The sequence below is a fragment of the Battus philenor genome, unplaced genomic scaffold, assembly GCF_028537555.1.
Source record: "Battus philenor isolate CCGP_79_NKW_IND1 unplaced genomic scaffold, ilBatPhil1.0.hap1 SCAF_23, whole genome shotgun sequence".
NCBI lineage: Eukaryota > Metazoa > Arthropoda > Insecta > Lepidoptera > Papilionidae > Battus > Battus philenor.
The window spans coordinates 8,906,099-8,933,316 of record NW_027181686.1 but is presented as its reverse complement, the minus strand read 5'-3'; the positions used below and the strand labels follow the sequence as shown (position 1 = coordinate 8,933,316).

General features: G+C 31.8%; 1 protein-coding gene across 1 annotated transcript; it reads left to right on the top strand.

The window, feature by feature from the left end:
• Nucleotides 1-42: 42 nt before the first annotated feature.
• On the top strand, nt 43-26,229 carry LOC137924230 (alpha-tocopherol transfer protein-like). The gene is made up of 6 exons (XM_068767603.1): nt 43-64; nt 18,308-18,550; nt 20,130-20,267; nt 22,912-23,035; nt 23,779-24,007; nt 24,678-26,229. Exons 2-6 carry the CDS (start codon nt 18,315-18,317, stop codon nt 24,944-24,946), a joined length of 996 nt encoding a protein of 331 aa, XP_068623704.1. The 5' UTR covers nt 43-64; nt 18,308-18,314; the 3' UTR covers nt 24,947-26,229.
• The last annotated feature ends 989 nt before the right edge of the window (nt 26,230-27,218 follow it).

Sequence of the window (27,218 nt, the reverse complement as noted above, 5' to 3'; positions counted from 1 at the left end):
CCACCGACGCGCCATGACTCAGTCCACCGGCGCAGGCGCAGGGACAAGACGTAACGTACAATTGGTATGTAAAAACGTTTTTTTTTTAATCGCAATATTTGTTGACAGTGACTAATGTTTTTAAATCGTTTATTATTTGTTTAAAGTAAAAATAAACAATTTTATATATCCTTTATGAGATGGCTCTGGAAAATAGCCGTTTTTTAAGAAATCTTTCTAAATTTATTACTACATCATGGCAAATCAAAACAGAATCAATTTTTCTCAAATGTTGATATTTTCGTTTTATACGTATTAAATAATTTTAAATGTCTAGTTTTCCCGTTGGTGTTATTTATTGAAAAACAAAATATTAATTCATATCGACATAAATATCAACTAATTTACTCGTGTCTTTTTCTTCGCGTATTTTTTATTTGCTTAAATTTATATTCATTTGACAAAAACACTATTAACATGAATACTACATCTAACGATGTAATTCATATATTTTAATTGGTTTTGCGAATGAGATAAGATAATAAAATTAACATACAAATCGATTTTATAATTTATTTAATAATTTTATAAAGATACATATTTTAAGACACGTGGATATAATGCTTTTAGGAGTTATGTATCCGTCACGGACAATTAAAAAAATAAACTTACGATAGAATGTCAATATCACTTGTATTAATATTTACTACTACGCATACATCTCTAATACCATCATTAATACCAGTAATAAATTGAAATTGATTGAAAACATTATTACGTTCCTTATTGATGATTCTTAATCCACCACTAATAAATCTTTATGTATCATTTATTTGTATTACGGTATGTCCGTTAGTCGAATGATTGTTTAAGTCAATCTGATTAACTCGATACGATTAACTCGGACCTGACTGCTACATACAGACCATAGATAGCACATTACGATATATCACACATCTTTAAAGATAGATGTAAAAATTTTCTAAATATGTAGATAGAATTAAAGCATAAATATTTAGTATAAACTAATTAGTATAAAAATTTCCCTTGGCCAGGCAATGGCAACCGGCCAAGCCGGGGTTCGGCCCTCTCGGGCGCCCATCTATCGGAATGCTAAGCGGGTATTTCCGACGAGTGACAACTCAAACCGAGGTACTCAGGGGCCTAGAGCTTAGTCACTCCATGAAACGTTCGCCGATTCTGAGAGTTCAGCGGCCTGGCGATCTGATAAAATAGTAATATGTAGCGGCCCGGGCCGAGGCTCCACCGGGAGCCTTCGGGCCTCGCTACTGTAAAAGAGTATCTAATGGACTCAGGCGTTATTATACTATATATTGGTCCTCCGGCTATATGTTGATCCTATTCTTACTGTAAAAGAGGTCTTAGGCTGAGCGCACTCTGCGCCCTCCCACCTCATACTCGCGGAATCTGCAAATGACATTTGAGCAGAAATTTCAGTCGTTGGACGTCTCCCGCTAGGCCTCTTCCGTAGATTTTTAATAAGACTATTCCATCTCTAACCAATTCCGAATCTTTTTATTGTATTCTCATTAAAGTTCCCAACCATTAAGTCATACCAAAGGTACAATACACCTGCTGGAGGGCAGGGACCTATTTACGGTAGGTGCTCCAATTTCAAAGGGGAAAGCGGTTTGCATCCACCTTCATTCGAAACCTTAACAAGGTCTCTATTCACTTTGAGGTAGTATAAGCTTTACTTATTGATGCGAGTCTCCACTCAAGGCCCTTAAAGCGTCTGTACTCTATACATTATGTGTCCTGCTCCTACCACTACAAATCACTAAGCTATATTCATTTACTTTCGCTCGTCCAAGATTAATACTCTTTTTATTCTATTGCAGTAAATATTTTAGTAATAATACTAAAAAATTGTGAGGTGAACAAGAGGAATATAAACGCATTTTACAGTCAGGGAAAATGTTTTTCCATCGCACAAGTTTTGCGAAAGATAGCTTTGCGTTAAACCGACTGCTTTCCTTAACTTTATACAGTACATCGTCGTCAAGAAGCTTAGAGGTCTAGCAAAATCTTAAAAGTGCTAAACACAGATCCTATTTGTTTTTATAGAATTCATTTATATTATCTATATTCGATCATTAAGCGTCACGGTTAGAATACAAGAGAAGACTATTTTGATGGATGTTATGACGTATCCGAGCTCTATCAATATTAACATTTTTAAACTTATAATACAATAATTTCTAATGCGCTCTACTTGGCCTTTGCCTATGTTAAAGTATAAGTAAGTAAGCTATGCCTTGTGGGCGTCTATAGGCTGAAAAGAAGGAAGCTGCCCCGATCTTTCAAAATCACTTTATAAACTCAGATGTGTATTTTTAGTCATCACTTCACAAGTTAATCCATAATCCAGTCCTATTCATTCCTAATCTTTGTTATGACTTACATATCCTTTACTTGATTTTATTACATGAAAACTTAGAGGTGTTATTTATTTCTTAATTAAAATTAAAATTTGCGTTAAAAACGTGTATTGTTGTGCTTTTTTTCTCAATTAACCTCAGAAAAACGTAAAACTATATCTCATACGGCAGGTAAACATAATAAAACTACGTCTGGGCAAACGTATGTTGATAAATAATAACAATAAGTACAAAATTATATACAGATAACATAACTATACTCGTAAACATAATAACAATCTCGTAATATACGTATAATATATGATAGCGTAATGGATCGCCAAACATAGTTGCTTAAAAAAGTTACTCACTTTTTGGAAAAATATAGAACATGCTTGTCACTCTTTATTTCTATTGTTAACTGTTTATCACACATTGTCTATTATCTTATAATATATAATAAATACACATTTGTCAACAAAATCGTTTAAAGATTTTACACCATTTTTCGATCACCCGTGTAAAGTGGTCACTGTGAAAAGTATTTTGTTTCTATAGTTATGCGACTGGCCAATAACTTCTAGCAATACGAAGTCTGCAGTAACAAATAGTAAATAATAATAATTTTAAATATGTAGTAATTTGAATTTCGAAAACGTCTTTCCTTACAGTATTATCATTATGTTATTTATTATTTCTTAAACCTTTGATTTATGGATAGGGTCTACTATACATTATTTGGCAGCAATTGAGCTATATATACGTATATTAACTACGTATTATTTTGAACTTTTTTTAAGAGAATTGTTGGTTCTTGTATTTAAATTCCTATTAAAATATGAGGCTAAAAAGCTAAGTTTTTCCTAGCTCAAGGACTGGCTATGAACTTAGTCGATGATTTTTATTAAGATTTATTTGCAATAATTATAGATAAATTTTCAATGTAAAAATAAACATGCATTCGTTCCTCTAATTAACTTTCCGACAGTTTTTTAAATCAAATGCCCGCGTAGATACCATTACGGAAAATATACTTTCCGCGAAACATTTTAATTGAAGCCTAATGAACCAATCGCGATCTAATTTCGCTTACGTTCGTAAACACCGGGCTTGTTGATTTTACTAACAACCACTTTGAGTTATAAAGCAAATTTAACATGCAGGGAGAGTAGTGCTCGGTTTAATTTGACGTCCATAATGTTTTACTGGAATTAATACTTAATTAATACTGTCAGTACTAAAAACTGTTTTATTTAAACTTCCTTATGAGTAAAAGAGACAAGTACGTTAATCCTGAAAAGAAAAAAGCTACATAAAAAGCTTTCGATAATTATGTAATAATAAAATAAATTAAATTTGTTATAATTCGCTATATAATACGAAAATGTATAGATAGCAATTAGCGTGACACACGTTTTCCTTAACGACGAGCCGATTTTACCAATTAGTGCAAGTAAATGCTAGCCCCAGACTCTTGATTAAGAAACCAGTTTCACTTATTATTATAATTTTTGCAATTTTTAAAAAATAATGTTTATGTATTCAGTGACGTTCTTTCTATAACAAAGACTGCTTTCTTTTTATGTTTTGTTTTCACTTTAAAGTATGTTTCATTGACTAACAGTTCTGTAAACGACAGAAAGAAAAATCATACAGCAATGATCTAATTATAAATCGAAAAAACAATTGAATTACGTGTGTGTTTGACATTCGACGTTGATTTATTGGACGTGCTGTGTGATTGTAAAATCTTAAAATACATCCTACCTACCTAACCTGTTAAAATTAGGCCGTGGTTTCAAATATACGTTTTAGGATATTTAATAAAGAACTTACTTTACTTTAGACCATTGTATCGTTGAGGCAATTTACATTATAAAATCACGTATTCTATGTCGTAAATTCGATAATTTAAATTTGTTGGTATATAGAAGAAGATGAGACTTTGTAAAATGCACATTTTATTGTTAAAATAATATCTTAACGACTTATTGAAAGGTAAGCTGGTTTTGCTGTAAACGATTTTGGAATCAAAATGTTTGCGCAATGAAAAGATTGTGGTATAAATAAAGAAGAAACGCAGTTCGTAGAACTGCTCGTCTTAAGTGGTAATGGGTTAGGCACATCGCTAGTGCAATCGGCGACTGTTGGAGTAGAACAGATCTCAAGTGGCAAGCCTGACTTAGTGAACCGAAGACATAATCGACTTTGTGACAAGTTGTTGCATACGGGCAGCCTGAGGCCGGTCACCAGAACAATCTTTGGTGTGTGGCCTATGCTTTGCAGTGGGTACTTATCGGCTGACGTGACAATGATGACTAGCACCTTAAAGCCGAGTCAAATATGTGTAATTAATCGATGGAATAAAATCGATAATCGCTTTTAATCGAAAAGTTTAAAAAACTCACGATTTAAATTTTACATAACAGGTTAAATAGTTATAAAAGTCACGACTGCGAGTTCGTGATATGTTTCATTATTTCCCGTTTCAAATCCTTTGTTCTCAAATCCGCATACTCCCACGATTTTATTAATCTTTATTAATAGATTTTTTATATTTACAAAAATATTCATATATACCACACGCATCACACGATGACTTTAATAAGTCGATATTTACTTCACTTTAATTTATTATGACAATCAGCCAGGTTATTTTTAATGTTAAAATAAAAACATGGTAAATCATTTTAACAAATTGAGTAAATTGATAGAAATAAAAACTCGAAACTTTGGCCAAAGGCACATAGCTTTAAAGAAAATATAAGAGTACGTACAGTTTTAATATATTTTTTTAGTAGAGTTTATGTAAAACATGTTTTTCCTGACCTAATTAGGCGCAATTCGAAAAAAAAGGGAACATGGTATAGTTTACGACACGACACATTTTAATGCTGTTTCTGGTACAAACCAGATAAAACTTATACAAAAGAATGTTATTTAGAAAGTTTTCTATTATTTCTTATGCACAAATTTTAAGAAATGCTTTTTGGTGCCTAAAAAAATTTTCCAGTGAGAAAAACTATTGCATAAGGTTTTTACTAGCTAAAATATCTTCGCAAAAACTAACTGTCGTTCAAAGTAAAGCTATAGTATAAACGATGTTTACTATATAGTTCTTTCTTTGATGGTAACGGTTTTCTTTGTTTTCGAACGAATCCATTACATAATATTGTAAACCTAACACTATAGTGATTTCTTGTTATTTTAAACAGAAAGTTAATTTCTCTAATAATTCTCTATAGTTGTTTGAATATTAAACTGTGGCCTTATAGCTACAAATATTTAATTTAGAAGTTAGTCGCCGATTCGATCTAAATTAAAATTGTTCAAAAATAGTAAAGATAAACACGAGTAAACCGGTATATCATTCATCGGAAAATCTGAATTACGTCATAGGCATGTTACGCTCTGGGGCCTCGTGTTGGATCATAATCCGGACCATTTCTGTTTAGTGTCTCGTAACTATTTTTTTATTTTATTAAACCTTGAACTCAAGTGTAACGGAGTGTGACAGCATAAACCAAGGTCCACCCGTGGGGGCTCTTGCGCCAACTCGCTGTTTAAAACATCTGCCTGAGCAATCTAAGAACTCGATGGCCTCCCAGTCCAGTTAATTTGTATTAGCGGTCCGTGCCAAGGCTCCGAAGGGAGTGTTCGAGCTGCGCTACCTTAAAAAAAGTTTTAGGCTAAACACACTTACCGCCAGGACCCCTTGTACCTGCGGAATTCAAAGCAGTGTGAGGAAAAAAAGAGGTCATCTATTTATAGTAGAAATATTCAAATAATAGCTATTCTTACTTATTAAATATCATTAAGCTTTTGCAATATGTCTTACTACGTTTGTATTTCTATAAACGAGAAAGTGAAAGAGTAGAGGTGACCCGCAGCTGCCATACGGCTTGTCCAACTAATCTGTTCCCGTCACAGCTATACCTATTACTTTTAAAATATATATCTTACAATGAAAGATATTTTAAAACTTTGTACTGATCTAAAGATGATCCCATTTCAAAGGATTTTTCTTATTTTTGGTATTACATTTATTCATCTACGTAGTTATATTTTTTATGTATGTACTATATTAATATTTCGTAACATAAATAATGTAGATATATATCCTTTTTCATCACTTTCTATCGCATGTCGATAGCCAGTATTATTTTTTCCTATTTACCAAGTCCATACAATAGTTGTCAGGAAAGAAATTGCGTTTGACGGTGAGACTGCACATTGTATTTTTATAGCCCCTTACAGTTCAATTTTTTTGTTTTGTGGCGTAAAATAAAGAATAAATAGATAAATGGTGAAAAAATGTTTTGAAATCTTATATTAATCACGTGTAATTTATATAATTTTACGAATTACTGAAAACGACTTTCTTAATAATTCGCTTTCATTATTTCTTTCTTCTTTAATATTTCATATACAAAACCACAGGTAAATGACCACCCGCTAACTCTCTTTTAGGTAATTTATCTGTGTTATCATCATTATAATGTCAGCCGATAAACGCACACTGAAAGCCGTAGGCCTCCCATAAAGATCGCGCCAATGAACGGTCTTGCGCCGACCGCAATCTAGTTTGTCATCATAACTTAATGTTTGACTTTTCTATCAAAGATACTTTCGGTCCACTAACGCCGAGAATTTATTTCCTTAATACATGTTTCACATTAAACATTAGTGCAATTATGTTACGCGTCTCTTATTTCAATACTAAATTAGTTTAGACATATTCCTTTCAATTTTCTTTGTTAACGTTCAGCCATTAAACATACATTTTAAGTAACTAAGCGCTAAAACAAAAGAACAACGAAAGTATGAATAAAACTGTCGGTTTAGCAAGTGTTAAAAATCTCACTTAAATTTAGAGACACCGTTGACAAAGCAATGAGTCACGGTAAACGTCCGACTTTGTCATACAAATAAAGTGAAAAGTTTGTGTACTTATTTACTTGTCATTTTATGAGTGAAGTTAAAAAAAATTGAACGGTGGTTTACATTTTCATGAGGAAAACAAAGATGACCTAATAGTCCCTCGCACTCTACCACACGGACAAGCTTACAGTAACTCAACAAGCCTAGAGACTGCTATGTTCGGGATTCCTCTATGAGATCGAATCAGGAAATAGGAGATTTATAATTGAACTAATGTAACTGTAATAACGAAGCAGATCGAATAATTGAAGCGCCAGTGGGTAGGCCTTATTACTAATGTTCTGGAATAGAGCCTAACCTAGAAATATAGCCTAGCATAGCCTAGCAAACTTTCAAGTTGAAGAGGCGGTGGATAAACCACATAGCGCATAGAACGGCGGCTGGGACCTTAAGATTCTGAAGTGAAGACCACAGATCGGCAAGCGAAGCTTTGTTGACCTTATTAAGGTCATCGTAACACGCTGGATGCAGGCCGCTTCCAGCTGATCATATTGAAAATCTAAGGGGCATATGTATAGCAGTGAACATCCTACAGATGATATGATAATAAAGACATTCGTATCGGACATTAGTATTATTAATAATTATTAATTTCCAGTTTTTTTCTATTTTATTTACGGTTTTTAAAATTCATTGCAGATTAAATTAATGCAATTAAAAACAAGATACTTCCAACAGATTTTAAATAAAGTGCTAATAATAAAACTATTACAAAAATCAACCATTTATACGTTCTCTATAAATTTTCAAATCCACGATAAATTATGAATTATCTTAAACATTCATCAAAGCAATTCGCAAGATTATTTTAACGAACTTAAAATTTGTCAACTAAACAAAGGATCTGTGAGAAACTCATACAGTGTAATTAACTAACTGTTGCAGACAACTAGATTTACGGTTGTAACCGTTTTAGAAAAGTTTGTTGACCTTTGTTACAAACGGTTTCATAAATTACTGTAATGTTTGTAATAATTTTGCGTAACGAGGCAATTCGTATTACACCACGGGTATAACAAAGCATCGCCATTACAGCTAACATCGCGTTCTATTTGGGTCCGAATCCATTTTTCTTTTTATTTACGGACAAATACAAGCGGAGAATAGGCAATCTCCTCGCAAAATCCTCAAGCAATCAAAGTTGACAAATAATAAACGTGACGAATATTATTCTTAAGAATCGCAGAGAAATATTGTTTTCATAAGCTGTACTGTATTGTTTATTATTTAAAAAGAAAAAAAACAGATAAAGGTAAAAAGTATTTTACTTATAAAATATGGATAAAAATATGTCGAAATAATGAAGCTGCCTTGATAGACTTCGTACTTACAAGAATTGCTCTACATCTGGATTGCTATAGAACAGTATTACTCTACATTGTGGGATGACAAAAAATTAAAAAAAATTTAATAGTCAAGTTTTTTGTTTTATAGTAAAGATAATAATTTGTAATACTTCCATTGTAATATTTGTATTCTTACACACTTACACATATGTTTTTTTTAACTTTGATTGGCATCAAATATTTGACAGCTAGTGTCAAATGTTTTTTTTTTGTTCTAGAGTTTGTTAGAGACTAGAATAAGTGTTGTTTTAACACTTTATTAGCAATTAGATAAATAAGAACCTTCCTTCTGCTTTTGAGAAGGTATCTATTAGCACATTTGACGATTTTAATTATAGATACTGGTTTTTTTCTCTTACTTCTTATTCGATCTAATCTTTTTACATCATGAAACGAGCGTTGCTAGTTGTGGGCACTTTTAACTACTGTAGTTATCAACTTACAATTGTACCGTATGCCACTTTTTGTAAAAAAAATGTACTGATAAATATACTCTAAATTCGGTAATATATTTTTTTGTTAAAACAAAACAAACATAAAAATGAGAAAAAAAATACAAACTCTACTAAGTGTCTTGTTCTTTTCAGTTGGTGGCGTGTAACGAATAATGTAAACATAATTTTAAGCTTATAATTAAAAATGATTGTTATAATCTCATATAATAAAACTATTTTGATGTTGACTTTAACCTTCATATCAAATATCTATTGACAGGCTCGATCATTTAACTTGAAAAAGCTGCATGTCTCTCTTATTCTATGAAAAATACGTAAAATTACTACCTCAACTAACACCCTTATATTCTGGTAAACTCATTATATTAAAAGCATGTGTTACATAAAATATATGTATATTGACACAATGTTTTCATTTATAAATCAATACGCGAATACTCCTATAAATTGCATTTAGGAGTTAAAATATTTTTTAAAGTTGTAATAGGTCTTTCTTACGAGCGAATTTTTATGCTCACCTCTAACGTAAGTAGTAATTACTATGTATATCACAGAAGCTATCTGTCTTTGACCCTGTTCTACCGCATTAAACTGTAATTACAGCATTAAACTTTAAAAGTAAGAAGAAAAATATTAAAACAATAATATGCATCTCTTAATAAGTACCTTTTGCAATAAGCCATTTATGTATATAAATCTTCTCTCAACAGCGAATTATTAACATTATCTTTACACATAGTGTAGAACGCGTGGTATTTTTAATGTAACAGATGTAGGATAATGTAGCAGCTATATTGTTTAAGAAACAAATGTCGGTGTCCCACTAGGCCCTGTGTACTGCGAACATTACCAAATTTTAACTGCACCACAGTATGTTCGAGTATATTGTTAAAAAGGGCATCATAATATACATAAAATTCCTGTAATTATATTTAGTTAAATGCACTAGTATGAGCTTACTATAGGCGGATTAATAAATAAACCTCTTTCATTTCATACAACGCATAAAGCATGTCATCCATATAAATGGCATCGGTATTATTTAGCGAAAATTGTGAATAAATATTTCGTATCGACATCGTACTCATTTATCATGCCATCCATATCCGATGTGAGGAAATAATATATTGGGAAATACCGAAGTTCCTTCGAGACTTACCATGCGAAGTTTGTACAAGTGACGTTCGTTGTTTTATACGTTATCGATATTTCGACAATGATTATCGATTTGTAAAATTATTTATTTAAAATATAATCTTATAGTATTTTAATACCACATACTTAATCACTAATATTTTATAAGTATAATTTTACAAGTATAATAATGTATGCTTATTGATAAAATTTAATCACTAAGATACTAAGGATAATTAAAACTGGAACACATAGAGTTGTAAAGTATATATGCTATGCTGGACTTTGGGAAGGCCTACGCCTAAGCCTCTGTCGGCTTATTTGACGATGATGTGCTCTTATGTGGGTTTACTAATGTAAAGAAGCCGTGAAAAATTGTTTACTGCAGAAATAAATGTCATAACATATATTTAAAATGATATTATGACATTGGCATGTGGCATCAGCTAATTATAACGCTATCTTGTTTTTACATGTTCTGCAGTAAGTGATTAATTTTCTATGTCATAATTTTATTAACTCCTTATACAATATCAAATCTGACAACATAAATATGATTTTTTCTAAGTTATAAACTAAAAATAAAGTTAATTTTTAAAATATTTTATTTATTGCTCTTTTTTAAGCACATCAGAAAAGAAAGTGCAATCTTATCACAAGGCCGACAACCATAGTATACAACAAAAATTGTAACCACAAATTCGCTTTCAAATTTTCTTCAGATTACATAATATACATAAACATTTAAGTAAGTGCTGTCAATTATCATATCACATCAATTAATATCGATATTAAAAATAATTATAAACAAAGTGTTCGCATCACTATCTTTAAAACAGGAAATCGCCTTGTCCGCGGCCTTCTAGACAACTTGTCTCTGCGCAGAAGTGGTACTGGTCACTGCATTCTTTATTGAACACAATTATATGAACGATTATATATTCTTGAGGCTATAAATTAAACACTACATGTTTTGTACTCTGTAACTTTCCTCAAAGAAATCCTTGCATTAAAATTCACAATAAATATCTTTTAATTTATGTGATTTCACCAAATAAGTCTTAATATACATTCAGACTTATTTGGCACTGTTGTCCCATTAATCAAAGTCAAGGTAAAAACATACGACAGCGCATGTATTACAGAAAATTAATTAAAAAAATCTATGTTACCGTCTACAAAATATCCTACCGTTTAAAAAATAAATATATTTTGATATACTCTAAATTATTACTATATTAAACTTTATCAGACATTGTAAAAAAATGGAATATTGACAATAAATATCAAAAGAGAATGCACATTTTATGAAATTATATTGAATTTGCCACTAATTGTCATATCGTTGCCAATAACTTCGACTCGATGAACCCAATATCATTGTTTTGTGGGATATCGTTAATAACTAATGAATAAGCAAGGTCGAAGTAATATAACGGCCTGCCTACTATATCCTGATATTACACGTCTTGTAAATAAACAAACTCCTAACCTGTTAGTGCAAAGCGTTGGCTTTTAACCTCATAAAGCACAAGGTGTTACTAGCTAAAAATTTTACTACTTACCTCCTTTCAATCTATAATAGAGGAGAACAGAAATTTCTCCGACAGACAGTCGGTTGACGGCTACATCAAGGGAGTGAGATTTTGACTACGGAAAATACACGGGAATGACTTCACTGAAAACTTTCACAAATAATATTTTTCTCTAAAATTGTTATTATTATTGTTTTATTGGAAATTTCAATAATTATATAACATAAAAATAATAAAATGTTTATAAAAAAGTTATAATATATTAATAATTTAGAAAAATTATTACAAAATTAATGCATCTTTTTTATTTCGTAACATGATTTAATAATATAAGGTAGTATTATAGTAAATTCATTCATTCAAATAAAATAACCTACTATTGTATTAAATTAAAATATAATCTTACTTAGTACTTTACGTTCAAATTTTCTACAGTTGTTGATAAAATGTTTCCCCAACTATAAGTATATCGAGGAATTATGGATCGGTATAATTCCTCTCTATATTATGTATGAATACTACACTAGATTACTGCCTTATGGCTGAAATTGTATCAGCAGTGATATTAATCTCATATGCTAATATACGAACTTAAGATATAAATGTATGATATACACGTTTTTTGGATATATATGTGTAAGAGCTATATATCCCGTATAAAGTGATTACTCTAAAATATGTTACATTAATTTATTATTTCTAACGGAATGCGACAGGTCTATAATTTGTGGCAGTACAAAGTCTTCAATAACATATAGTAAGAAATTATTATCAGTTTATATATACGAATTTTGAAAATGCCTTGTTTTACTACACTATCATTACGTTATTTCTCATCTCTGAAAATGTTGATTTTTGGATTGATTGTACCATACATTCATTAATAGCATATGAGACATGCATTCACCTCTTTAAAGGTTTTATACCCATAACCAATACTCTTAATATATATGTAGCGTATATAATATATGTATATATATAAACATTTTACCCCGCGCGCTCGCGCTTTTTGCTACAATATACGATCTTATCGTTACGTCTACCACTGTAGAACAACGTTATATTTACCTCAAAGTTTTTGCGTTAAAAAATGTTCTCACAAAGCCTTATTAATTCGTAAGGTTTATAGTAGATGCTTTGTTTTTAATAATTTTACAAATAAATAGTTTATTGTTACACTTCTTGTTTTCTTATTGCGTATAAGTATATTACATATTAAAACCATATTTGCTATATATTGCATATAAAATGTTGCTAATACTCATTTATTGTTATCGCATTATTATCAGCATAGGACTATTGACACTGAACACTTATGTATACCATGAGAAGAATACTCTAAAAGCCCAACTTGATAAAAACTAAAATCAGATTGATCTCCCCTATAAAGACATCCTTCAACTTAATACTACGAGGTTTCCAAGCTCGCCTTCATATGACAAAAACACGTCAAACTCATACAGATTACAGATTACACATTACAGATTCAGATCTCTCGACTTTTTTTTCTTAAGACTTTTTGTGTGGTTAGTTTTACAACATTACGATTTACAATATTACGATTTTCTTACCATTTTTTTGTTATTTAAAAACATGAGATTGTCTTGTAATACAGTTCGTACAAAAGAGCCACCAATTTCATGAAGCTTAAATTTATACTTTTTAATAAAAAAATAAGTTCAAACAACACACTCTGACGTATGTTTGACGTTTCATATGTATGACATCTCCGATATAGGATGTTTGTGTAAATTTTCTCAACAACAATGGTGGACGTTGTAATCCGTACAAAATCCACGTCCCGCTTAATTTACCGCCTGAGGTAATCTCCTTGATAAGCTAAACCGTATATCTAAGGTCGTTTACTTTCCGTGTATGAATTATACTGCAGTAAATACAAGCTACTTATTCCTATAGCGTTCAAGTTGTTTACCACAATAAATTGAAAAATAAATTAAGACTTGTTTGTTATAAAACAAGTGTATACAAAATATTTATCCTCACATAAATTTACAACACCTTATATTAACATTACATATACTCATCCCAGGTTTGATTCGATTAAAAAGTCAAAGATATCAAGTAATCTAAAAAAAACGATCTAAAGTTTGTAACTACAGATACGCAAATTATGAATCAGTGCACAAAAATATTAAAAGATCAATGTACCGTGTCTAAAGAAGCATATTCCTTTGTAAAGGGGCTTTAAATCCAATACATTTAGAAATTTCTTAATACAGGAAGTTTGTTATATAAATGTTTAGCTGAAGGAAGGTTTAGCGTTATTTAATAATTGATTTTCTGATAATAAATATTATTATTATAGACAATAAATATAAACAAGATCTTAAGGAAGGAATAATATTTCATGAAATAAAACTATCAGAATATCGTTGAGATATGACAAACTTAAAATATGTTGAGGAACTCTAATCTTTGTTGTTTATTATAACAGTGGCTGGGATATTTGCGAAAAATTGGACAGGAATCGCAGACTTGCAGTCTTTTAAAATATTTTTTATCAATATATTTAACTACGGAGATGCGTTTAATAAATACGAAAACTGTGAATGTGATTTATTGATAATAAAAGTTACCACTTGATGATTTAAGTTGCTTAAATTTTTTTTTCCTCACCTGATCTTTCCTTCGTTTGGGCAATCAGTCGATCTAGACGTATTCCCTATACCCTGGACAACAAGTTGCATACAGTTGTGTTTCTATTATGTAACGTCACCAAAAGATTTTACAATTGAGTTATTGCCTAGAGTGCACATTACGAAGGCATCGATGGACTTAAAATTGCGTGTATATGTCTACATTAGTCAATAAGGTCACCCCGCTCGTTTAGATTCTTTCTTTTATTTAAACAACGCGCACATTCCTGTCACGTTAGATGCTATTTTATTAAATAGCAATCGCTTATCACTATTGACTCAAACATTGAAAATTTAAAGCAAATGTTTAAGTTTAAGGTTATTCATGAATATGTTTACACTGTTTTTTTTTTTTTCAATAAAATAAGCAAAAAGAAAAATCCAGATACCATACACAGACAAAGATATCAATGTAATTTCGTAACGCAATATTAGACGAATCACGAATTTGCCTTGCCCTTGATTCGACCGGGTGTTCTCTTATTATTGACAATAGAACTTTATCCGATGAATGAGATACAAAAGAACCAGTTTCATATGGATTGAATGAAGTTGAAATTTTTTGACAATAGATGTCGTGATTAAATTTTTTCGTATTGTCACTTGAATGATATTCTTATATAATCTAATGTCTCTTATGAATTCGTCTTGAAGTATAAACATTTACTTGTTATTTTTTCACCTCAGTTGTGGTTAATTGTGCAATTGCCGGGTCAATATGTACTCCCTTCATAACGAACGTTTGCAAAAATGTAACAAATAAAAACCGAAGCTATTAATCACTCTACATTATTTCTTTAAACGAAACACTTACAACACCCTGTGTTTTTACTTTTAATCTTGATATTTACTGCCGATTTTGATACATTGATGCCAGACAACGGCTGCATAAGAAGATTGAAGATGTAAATTGTCAATGTATATGAGGTAAATTATATATTCCACAAAATATAATCTTTCTTACGTATATAATCAATATGGTGTATGAAAAAACTCTGTAAGCTTGTATTGTAAACATTTTCTGGTAATTACCATCGTTTGAGACGTAAGACATCTACTGCTTGACAAAGTTGGTTTCTTAGTTGCGTTTGCTAGTCTGTGGTCTCCACTCCAGAACCTCAAGACCTTCTCACTACCACTTCTAGCTGCTAATCCGCTGGATTATGTCTATTACTTTCATTCGTCTACAGATCATCTCATACCTCATTAGATCCCTTATAAGGAATCCCTGGCACAGCCCTGGCTCCTTGAACTTATTTTGTAAGACAAATGTAAATAAAAAATATTAATTTAATATCATAAGTCATTTACCTTTCAGTGAATTACATGTAAAGCAATTCACTGGTTTAACTAAAATTTGACCTTTTACGCACGAAGCGCTGCGACAAGCGCCGACACGGACCGGTGTTGCCTAAATACGTGTAATGTCAAGGGAATACCGTGATAGGATATACTGGTATTTTAGTCCGGTTCCATTGTTCTGCACAACCGGTATTTGGTATTACAAATTTAAAATCTGATTGCAAAATATTAAAATCTTGCATTTTTAATACATGAAATGATATTCATTATATTCACAAATGCATTTGTAAATGAATAATAATCGATAGGTCTATCAATTATTATTCATTAACAATGAAATCTCTCTATTACCAACAAGAGACCAGCTAAGAGCGAATATCAGCTCATTTCTGGAACGAGCTTCCAAAGCAGCTTTGAAAGAATTTTAGGAAAAAAGAACTAAGGTTATCTATAAATAAAGAGAGAGGTTCTCTTTTCTAATTGAAATGGAACTCTATTATGGAATATTCGTATTGAAAAATTACGTGGATATTTAAATAATTTCTACCGTCGTCGTCGAAGTTTCAGTCCACAGATGCCCTCGCAAAACATAGGCGTATCCTAGGAATATCTATGGGGCAATATACAATCGTCACGCTGCACTACAATTGCTAACCCAACTGACAAGGATTAGCGATCGCAGTGATCGACTCCCCATAATACCACACCGCGATCTACCCTCTGGAAACTTGTTTATGAGCTACGGCAATCCTATGTTTTAATGCACAAAGTGTGAGTTACATGAGATTGTATCTCGGGAATTGAACCCACGATCTACGATCGCAAGATCAAACGTAAAGAACTACCACGTGTGAGTTATAGCCCTTTTGCAGTCTGTTGCTCGAAGTCCCTCCTCTGTCAACAAAACTATTACTTTGGCGCCGTTCGGGATTTGCTCTTTAGAAAGCGGGCGATAAAATATGAAAGATTTAAAATTTCAAGTTTGGTTAAGTAGATCAGGAGTCTCATCGGTGAAGTTTAACAACTGCACTGCATTAAGTCAGCCGAATCTGGTAATGAAAATAATATGTAGCAGACAATATCGTGGGTCATCTAGGAGTCCTAGACCTTGGCTACCTTAAACTAGACCTAAGCGCCCTCAAGCACGTGAAATCTATAAAATCGCGTAAAGGATCACCGATCTTCTATCAAAAGTTAATGAGATTAAAATTACACAAAATATTTAAAATGCAAATATTACATTTATCTGGTGTGGTCCATGTTTTTATTATAAAATAAGGGCCTATTGCAAGTCCAGAATTACCAACATTAAAAGTTTGATTACGTCGATTCAGTTGTACATGAGTCAGCAATTATGTATTTTATACGTAATACGAAAAAAAAAACATGAAAGGAACAACGAAAACTATTTTTTCGTGAATCTAAAAAGACGTGTTTTTTTAGGATATCGCTCGTAAATAATGTAAAACGTGCCTGTTTTTTTACAATCTATATCAGTCGTAAATTAGACGGCCGTAAGAAAATTCACTCTCAATAAGTCAAGGACGAGCGCGAATGTAAATTGTAACAAAGAACAAAAAAATTATGAAAAAAGTTTTCTGTTATATTTATTGCTTTTTGTTTTTCGTTGTTATTTGTTACGGCGTAAGTTATAGGCTTAAGCGTTTATAGAAGGAATAAGGTTAATACGCACAGATTTACATGGACGTCATTTTTTATTTATCATCATTTTCAATTTAGTTTAGGGACATCCACTGCCGGACATAGGCCTTTCCCATAGATTTCCAATAAGGCCGGTTAGAAGCGGCCTGTAGCATCTTCCGATTATAATATCATCTCAGCTCCGAAAAGGTGATGGTATATCGTGAGAAAACTATGCCAGTTAATTATAACATAAAATATATTTATCATATCCTATTTAATCCTTAGATGTTGTCCTTACATGTTTATCTCATATTTTTATGACTGTGTTCAAGTTATATTTTATCCCATACTCAGTTAATGTCCCCAGACTGTAATGGTATTGTTAGAATAGCAAATATCATTAATAAAAACATGTAAACAAATGAATGTTTACCCATAAGTAACACTGGCTACGTGTTACATTACTGCCAAAAATTATAAGTCAAGTCATCATTGCAATTGCAGATTGGCAAGTTAAAACATCATTGGGCAAGTTAAACAGCGCGTAGAAAGGTGGCCGCCAGTTCCTCGAGACTGCTGTGTAGACCATAGACAAGCATGACTATGACTATATTCAATTGGTGCTGGACGCTGTTGGCCTTTTTGGCTTTTCCAGCTTCTTCGGACTCGAGGCCACGGCTCTGAAATCCGCAGAACAGCGTAGAATATCCACCCACAAAGTTGACAGACGACCTTGTTAAAGTGATCTGAAGACGCTGCATGGATGCATGCCGTTTCCTATCATTCCTTTTAAATATATACGGGAGAGGCCTATGTCCAGTAGTAAATATCTTATTGCTGAAATAATGATGATATCATTGAGAATTGGGGAAACTAATTAAAAAAACGAAAGTTGTTTAAATTTGTAATAATAAACGATTACTTTTAATACAGTAACAGGATGTCACCGGCAGCGTCGTTTGCCAAACGATGGGCCCACGATAACCTGACTAGGGAGCCTACACCAGATGAGATCGCCGTTTTGGAGCTGTTCCCCGTCACCTGCAGAGGGGATGAGGATGAAGCGGCGAAGAGAGCACGTCGATACTATAAGGCAAGGGGAGCAGGCGGTCTTTCGGAGTTGTGGCACAGACGATACCCCGACGACGACGATATACTGTCGAGTTGTCAAGACGCGTGAGTATTTAGTGCAACTACAAAAATGCACATGACTTAAATTAATATCTTCTAGACTTTTACTCCTTTTCTCGTCGTATCACTCACGACTGAAGATCGTGACCTTTTCTGGGAAATTTATCGCGCATTATGTTTTGCGATCTGTGCCGATATTCGGCGGTGCCTATTGCTTCGGCTGCTATATTACTTGATCGTCAGTACTCGATCAGTACATGGGGCTGCGGCCTCGTGATAACTGCCTATCTCTTTTTTTTATAATTTGACACTGCTTTTCCTTGCGATGTGAACCAAAACTGTAAAATCTGCTTTGTGCTTATATTTGTGTATAAACTCATAGGTCTTGATAAAAACATTTTAGGCACAATTACTATCATAGTAAGAAAACCACTGGATTCAGTACTGAAAACTATTTTATTATTAATTAATAAAACAACACAAAACTTATATGCAAATGTTAGATCCATGTATTAAATGTATGCAATATCCATCGATCCATGTATGCAATAGTTTTAGTATTTGCTGGAATGTTTATCGTAAATGTATGTACTTACATTGTTGAAGTTAATTAAAATATGAACAGATTATTATTAGATAAAACAACAGATTGTAACAATCACTATTGTAAACCTCTTATTTGGTAGGCATTTATGTAAAATGTAGACAGCGCTTAATCATTTAATTAAGTAATATTGCTTAACAGCTACCAGCTATTCTACTTAGAAGTTCATTTAACTTTCTAAAATTAATCTCTGTTTTGTAAGTAAAGAGCAATTTAACGTAAGCAAAGCCAATTGAGGCTCCGGTAATAATTTTGTTATGTAATCCAATATCCGAGCACTGAAACATTAAGAGAAGAATTAAGAATTTTAATAACTCTGAAATGGTTTAATTACACTTGTACTTGAGTATATAACGTTTTATTTAAATTCAATTTTTTGATTAAAGAAATCTTAAAAATTTATTCGTGAAATTAATAATGTCGTCATACATCTAAACTTCGTAATCACCGTATTAGAGATTTATTTAAAAGCACGATTGCTTAATCACGAGAGGTAAATTATTATTAAAAGATAAATCAAATTAATTGTCTTTTTAATAAATTTAATTGAAATAAAGTTTTCACAAAAATCATGATCTTTATACCGAACCAAAGATTTGTAATATAAGATATAGAATGATTTTATAACAGAACTACGATAGTCTATAAATTCCGCAAAGTAGACAGGGTTTTCTTTTCATTTTTAGGTTGAAAGTCTCACATCATTATATTATAGCCTTTGTGGTAGTTTCCTCATATGCAATGGTATTTTGTTATATGTAATAATGGATATCACAGCAGTTTTTCTTATAAAGGGATGTTCTACCAGATGGCCTCACTAATGCTGTAATATATTTCTCTCTCAATCTGGGATTTTGAATTTGTTTAGTAAAATAACTAGGATTTTTGAGTACAAATGCACATATTTCCATAACGTATATTCTAGAAAATGTAAGTAATTTGTATTTCCTAAATATAAGTTTACAAGATTCTAGTAGTCACTATTCAGGAATTTAAAAAAAAAAACATTTTTTTTTTCAGATACATAGTTCCGTTGCGCGTGCGCAGTGTAGGTGGACGCCGCATGACATTGGTGCGTCTTCCGGCCCCCACCGCCTTAGACAGACCTCTATCCGCCCGATCACTTCTTGCAAGATGGCTTATGATCTTAGACATTAGGTAAGAGAAAACATAAAACTAGCAGAAAAGAGCCAGTAGAGAGTTAATTAGTATAAAACAAACAATTGATAAACAAAGAGCTGCATAGCTTTCTCTTGCGGTACGTTCAGAAAGTCGTAGGATTCGAATAGTGCAAGACCGACCGTCGTGGAGATTTTTTGTGAAGGCCTAACCCTTGTGGTAGGCGTCAGCTGACATGACAATTAAAATAATTGCCTCTACCATGCAAATGTCTTAACTAACTAAATTAAACGTAACTTTCATGCTTATACCTTCTATTTCAAACAATACAATTTCTATAACTTGATACTAATGATTTCAGAAGCCACAAGTCGACCTAATTAATTGAAGTGATATACGAGATATTTATTTTGTCTCGTGTAGCAATGCGAAACATCATACGGTCGCAAAGTAATTAATAGCTTTGTGTTTCGCAACTATTGTTATACATTTCGAAACTTCTATCTACAAGATGATTGGTTTTCGATGTAAAAGCTTCATACGGGTGAATGACGCATTTATCATTCAAAGCTTTAAAGCTTGTATATCTATTTTCAATCATCCTGTATCACGTATCATAATGTTAGTGATTGACACACGTATATAGTGATCATTTTGATCTGAAACTCTAATGCAATGGCAGGCCAATTACTTTACGCAATATAAAGTCTAGAGGGATAGAAGGTTAAAAATAAATAATTTTAATATGTAGTAACCCAAATTTTGAAAACGTTCTTTCTTAGTGTCATTAAAGTTATTTGTAATTTTTTAAATCATTGATTTAGTATATACTGTATTAATAAACAGCAAATGATAAGGAAAAATGAATGAATGAACACTGAGAGTAAAAACCTTCCAAGGACCTACAAATAAAAGATTACGAGGTAGACCAAAGGAAAAATTGATTGATGAAATAAAAAGAATAACTGGTGAAAACTGGATCACCAAAGCAAAATATAGACAGATGTGAAGCAAACCGGAGGAGGCCTTTACCCGTAGAGAGGTCTATAATGATTTATGATTAATAATTTTGACTATGATTCTTTTTAATTTATCTATCGTATATACTTGTTTAATATGTTATTCGTTATGGAAATAAAGAAGCTATAATAATAAAACAGCAAATATGCTACAAATTCACCCCTATAACAGCTTTTTTTTCTGCATATATACAATCACTTTATATTTAAATTACGGAAAAGTCCATTGCTCACAATAATCATTTTAAATCAGACTAAATATTCAGCCTCCATGAATTGTGTATAGTCTGTGGAAAAAAATGCTGCACAAAATTAATACATTCTATGCATAATGAAATTAGTTTCGTAAATTACATTTTGTAAAGCCTATTTGAGCTAACAAAGCCAACAAAAGCGTTGTTTCCTTTGAAATACTGTTTACTTAGTAATCACGCTCAAATTTTTGGAAGAAAAGCCCATTGTTTTAGTATCTATCTCTCTAATACTGTTTTGTTTTTATTTGAATTTAGATTTGTTGTAAAAACATTACTGGAATACGAAATATTAATGGATACATTAATAATAGAAAAAATACTAAATGTGAATGTTTCTTATTATATAAAATTCCATTAAAATTAATTATTATTTTTTTATGAAAATGAACAAAGTAAAAAATTCAAAATTTATTAATTTTCCTTTATCATAATTTAATTATCAATACATCTAATCAACTCTTACCTAATTTGTTGATTAAGATTCAAGAGAAAATCATATCATAATAAAGAGAGAGAAAACCTATCATAATCATTATATCAACTGATATACACCCACTAAAAGATAGGCTTATATATATACCCAATAAAACATAGGCTTTCCCTTAAAGATCGATACAATGCCTGGTCTTCCGTTGACTACATTCAGCGACTTTCGGCGACCATAGCTATATCTTCGGTCCACGTAACGGTGAACCCACTGGCAAGTTCTGCAACTCGTTAACTTTTCGGCCCCAATGGCCTTCGGATGCACGAGCGATGTATCCCCACCACTTTCACTTTAGACCAGCAATTCTTCGATCTACATCTGTGATCTTAGTTCTTCTACGAATCTCTTCGTTAAACAGAATTCGATTTCGCAGCGAAGTCAATTATAGAAATGAGTTGGTTACAATAACACGTATTTTTATAAATCGATTTTATAGTACCATATATAGTACACAGATCTAATTTTAGTTTTAACATATGTAAATTCTAAAGAATTCAACGCGATATTAGGATTATTAAGAATAATTTCACTTCATAATAATATTCAATTGTGTTGATGATGCCAACTGACTATCTGATAGTATAATCAAAAAAAAATAATATTAATAAATTATTTATACGTTTTATAATTAACTTATAATTAATTTCAAATACTACAGGTAAAACTACAGATGTGTACGATCCGTATGACGGGCCATTTATAACTTAAAAGCTAGAGATTCCTTGAGAGATGTTTTTAAATAAATTGTTATTGTAACGGTTGCTTCGCACTACATTTTAAATAACTTATTAACTTTTCAATAACTTCTATGTTGAATGTTTATATGACACGTAATTTACCAGATTGAACATATCATTAATAAATTATAAATAATGACATCCTAGTTTATATTTATATTCTTATATTTGATAAAATATTGCCAGATTACGCGAAGATCCAACTCCGGGAGAGGAAGTGGTGTTCATCGATGTAAGCGACTTGCAACCGTCACATCTTAAGAACCACTTCAGGGGCAACTATTGGAAGGACTTTGTCTGGTGTATGAAGGTACTAAATAACATAATTTTTAATGGAATCAGGCGTTACCTTGCGGAAGTCCATCCTAAGTAAGTAAAGGACCAATATTTAGACACTTCCGCAATTTATGTTAGTTATGTTACACCGATTAGTGCCAAACACAGAGTGTGTTGTGTGTGTTGTTTGCACTAATCGGTGTAACGTAATTCCTTAAGATGCCTCGTTGAGGGCTGAAACACGTGTTGAGTGGTTTAACGGTGGCAGTTGTATAATTCGCATTGTTTGCCGCATCGACGCACGACTACCACTGCATGTGCGGAAGTGGCTAAATATTGGTCCTTTACTTACTTAACATAGTTTATGCTTTAAAATAATCTTTAATTTATCCTTAAATTAGTAATATATTAAAAACTTACAACAAGATATTTTCAGAACCATCTGAGTGTCGTAAATGCTATAATAAGTACGTTACGGAAGTCCGGTGAAAACTTGAAAACAAAAAAGGAAGTGATTTTACAAAAAAATATACCTGTACACTATATTTGATTATATAAGATAATACACAAATATTTGCAATTATATTATATTTCTTTGAAAACCGCACATTGTTTTGTAAACTATATAAATGCCTAAAAAATTGAGTTAAAAGAACAAATTTGCTGTGAATTGAACTCGCGATCGCAAGTTAAAGCTCTGAACTGCAAAATATGGTAAGCCTTGATATGGTTTACGGACGAAGTCACACTTAAAAATTTTACCTCCTGTATTTCCAGACAGCTTACCCCCTACGGTTCTCCGAAGTACATATCATCAACACTCAACGTCTGAAGACGATGTCTCTGTTGCTGCTCCACGTTGGCCTGTATCCGTGGCGACGCAAGGTCGTTCAGCTGCACTCAAACGCTGAACAAATTAATCACATAATGGGTGTCGACTACTTCCCGCCTGAAGGGCTGCCTCACGAATATGGTGGCAAAGCTGGCGCCATGAAAGATCTGAATGGTAATAGGTTCTCTATAGCAAATTATATTTTTTTTTAGATTAATGCTGCTTGTCTGTTGGTACCTGAAGCTTTTCCTGGGTTATATTTTTATGGTTCCGATATTTAGGCTATTTTATATACAAGAACTAGAATAATGTTATTTTTCTGGATCAGTTTTTATTGGCATATTCCTCTTTCATACTTCTCAATTTATACCATTCTTATCCTTTCATTTTTCACATTATTTGCCACTCACAGCACATTCATTAACATTCCCTCTTCCTTCACTGCATTTCTCACAATACCACATCTTGTTTTATTTTCCTATTATACATTTTTCATTTATTTTTAACTAAAAACTTGCGTACAATTGTTTATGTAGTACAACATTTTTTTGTTGATATACTTATTATTACAATTCTTTCCTGATATTATAAATCGCAAACGTAATTTTATCCATATATCCAATTTATAATTTTTAATCCAAGTGCGTATTACTTTCTTTAGGTGAAAACTTGCAATTGCAGCTTTTTGTTACTATTATTAATATGTAAATATCTGCTAGCCGTAAGTTTTTCGTAATAAATAAACAATATTAAAGACAGTGGGAAGGTACTAGACAAAAGTAACTTTATATAGTACATACATAAACTGGAATATACATTTATATATTTTAATGAATCATTGCAGATGAATGGACGAAGAAACTACTGTCAAATTCGAACTGGCTGCAGCAAGAAGAACGCAAGTATTACGAGACTGAGTTGACTCCGGAAGTACGCACTCGTACCAGGCACCGCAGCGCAGCCCGAACGCTCCGTGCCGCAATCGGATCTTACGATATGATCACTAGAACGCACTCCTGCAAATCGCTCCACAAGCGCGAAGATCTTGACGAGGGCACGCACGGTGCTTACAGAACTTTGAAAGTGAGGTCGGATAAAAGCTTTTATGCGTAAATGAAGTTTAAGCCTTATCATTAGTAATGATCCTGGAAGAGATGGAAGCATTATGATTCGAATTTCTGAATTTCAAGTCATAGCGGAAGTTGAATAAGAAGGCTACCATCTGTAATAATTATCCTATTAGACACTTATATAATTAAATAACTAAATAACTGTTACAGTGCAATCTTAGCAAATAATTTGAAATAATAAAAGTAAATTCTACTAAATCGACAAACCAAAATAATATTTTGAATTCTAAAACTATCGAAAATAAAAATAAAATAGATACAAGTATTAAACTCAAGCCTCCTTTCCATATATGACACTTAAAATTGAACGTAGATTGAAGGATGTGGAATTACCAAACTTTACCCCTTCCTTCGCTTCTTACATTTAGTTCTAAACGCCTGATTCTTCAATAACTCGTTATCTATCTTTGATAATGCTCATTTTATAGTACTCGTGTAACCCCTACATTGGATTTAATTTAGATATAAATTATGTTCCTGTGCCTTTACTCTTGATCTCGTTGACTGCGTGTTCTTATGTTTTATGATAATTGGTTTAATGCAATGTTACCTGTAAAATCGACAATAATTGAGTTATTAAAATTATAACTAATAATCGTTACATGTAATTTTCTTTTTTTTTCACTACAATGACTCTTTCAAATTTTTTATGCTCTTAGAATCCTAAATTTGTACAAATCTTAGGAATAGAAATATATTTATAGAAAGTGTTCAATTCAAAATTTAACCATTTCACTTACTCATTTTTCTCTTGTTACGTATTATGAATTGTATCTTTGCCAAGAGCAATATTTGACGTACCTCCAGTGCCCATCATCATCATTTCAGCCAGTGGACGTCCACAGCTGGACAGAGGTGCCCATATATTTCTAATAAGATCGGTTTCTCTTGCATACAATATCTCTCAATGACTATAATTAACAAGGTTGTCAATTCTTTTTGTTGGTACCTCCCACGCTGCACTTGCCAGTCTGTGGTGTCCACTAGTTAAACTTAGGCCCCAGCAGCCATTTGTTTTAAACGCTGTTTGGCGTGCCCTTTGTCACCTCAAAATGCCTATTCAGTGCTCATAATAGATTAGTTCTTACCATGAGCAGAGACGATAACTAAATATTTTTTTATGTATACTTTTGTGTCAAATTGATCTGCATATTGAATTAATTATGCAAATTATATTATTGGAAACATTTTTTTTTACCTTGAACCTAATAAGACAATTGTATATTTTAATAAATTATGAATGAATCTTTTGTATATAAAATTATTTTAAAGACGTGTTTAATTGTAATGAAAAAATGCTGTTTTATAACGTATTTTGTAAATAAAACGAATATCTGTAACTTTGAATTACAATGTTTTTTTATTTGTTATTATTGTTTGGCCTCAATCATATGTGAAGAAAGTAAGAAATTAAAAATCAAAGTAAGTAAAAATATCTAAATAATTTTAGGATTTTTTCTCAATGGTTTGATCAGTGTAGTTTAAACTTTGTAAATAATAAATATTTATAGGTCATAAAAGTAGTCACTATTTTGTAAGCATCTATAAACAGTATTACGATAAAATAACATATATAATTTCTAAATAAAGTTGTAATCAATTTAAGAAGAGTGTTCAACAAAAAAAATAGTAACAAAATCGTATTACAATGTAAAAGAATTTTTTAGATGATGATAGAGCTTGGAAATGATTTCCTTTACTATGAGTGATGTAAAAGTAACCACAAAGAAAGCCGTATAGTTTTGTCTTGAGTTAACAGATGAGGGCGCGTTTGGAACCCACGTAGCTTTTAATTAAAGAATGCTTTTACGGGGAACTTCAATATGATTCTAGTTTTTACAAATAGAGCTCTGTTGGTATTCTTCTCAACACGTACACAAGCGATAACTATAAATAATCCTTAGTAGATATCAATGCGGGTATGAATAATAAGTATTGGCAAAATTTAGTATTCATATGTCAATATGTTGCAAATATAATTTTTATTAATTATATAACAAGAAATCAAGAGGTGTCACAGTAAACATTTTTTCTCGTAAAATTTCCTACAAAGTTATTCATTCCTAAGGCCTTAGGCTGTGCGAAAAGATTTTTTTATCACAAAACCAGAGAAGACGTAAAGGTAAGAACTTATATTGTAGCACAAACGCGTGCGTATGAGGGACAATGTATATATATATATATGAATAAATATATAGTGTAAGTAATAAGTGATTATAAGGCTCGGAAATAAATAACTCTAAATTTAGGAATTA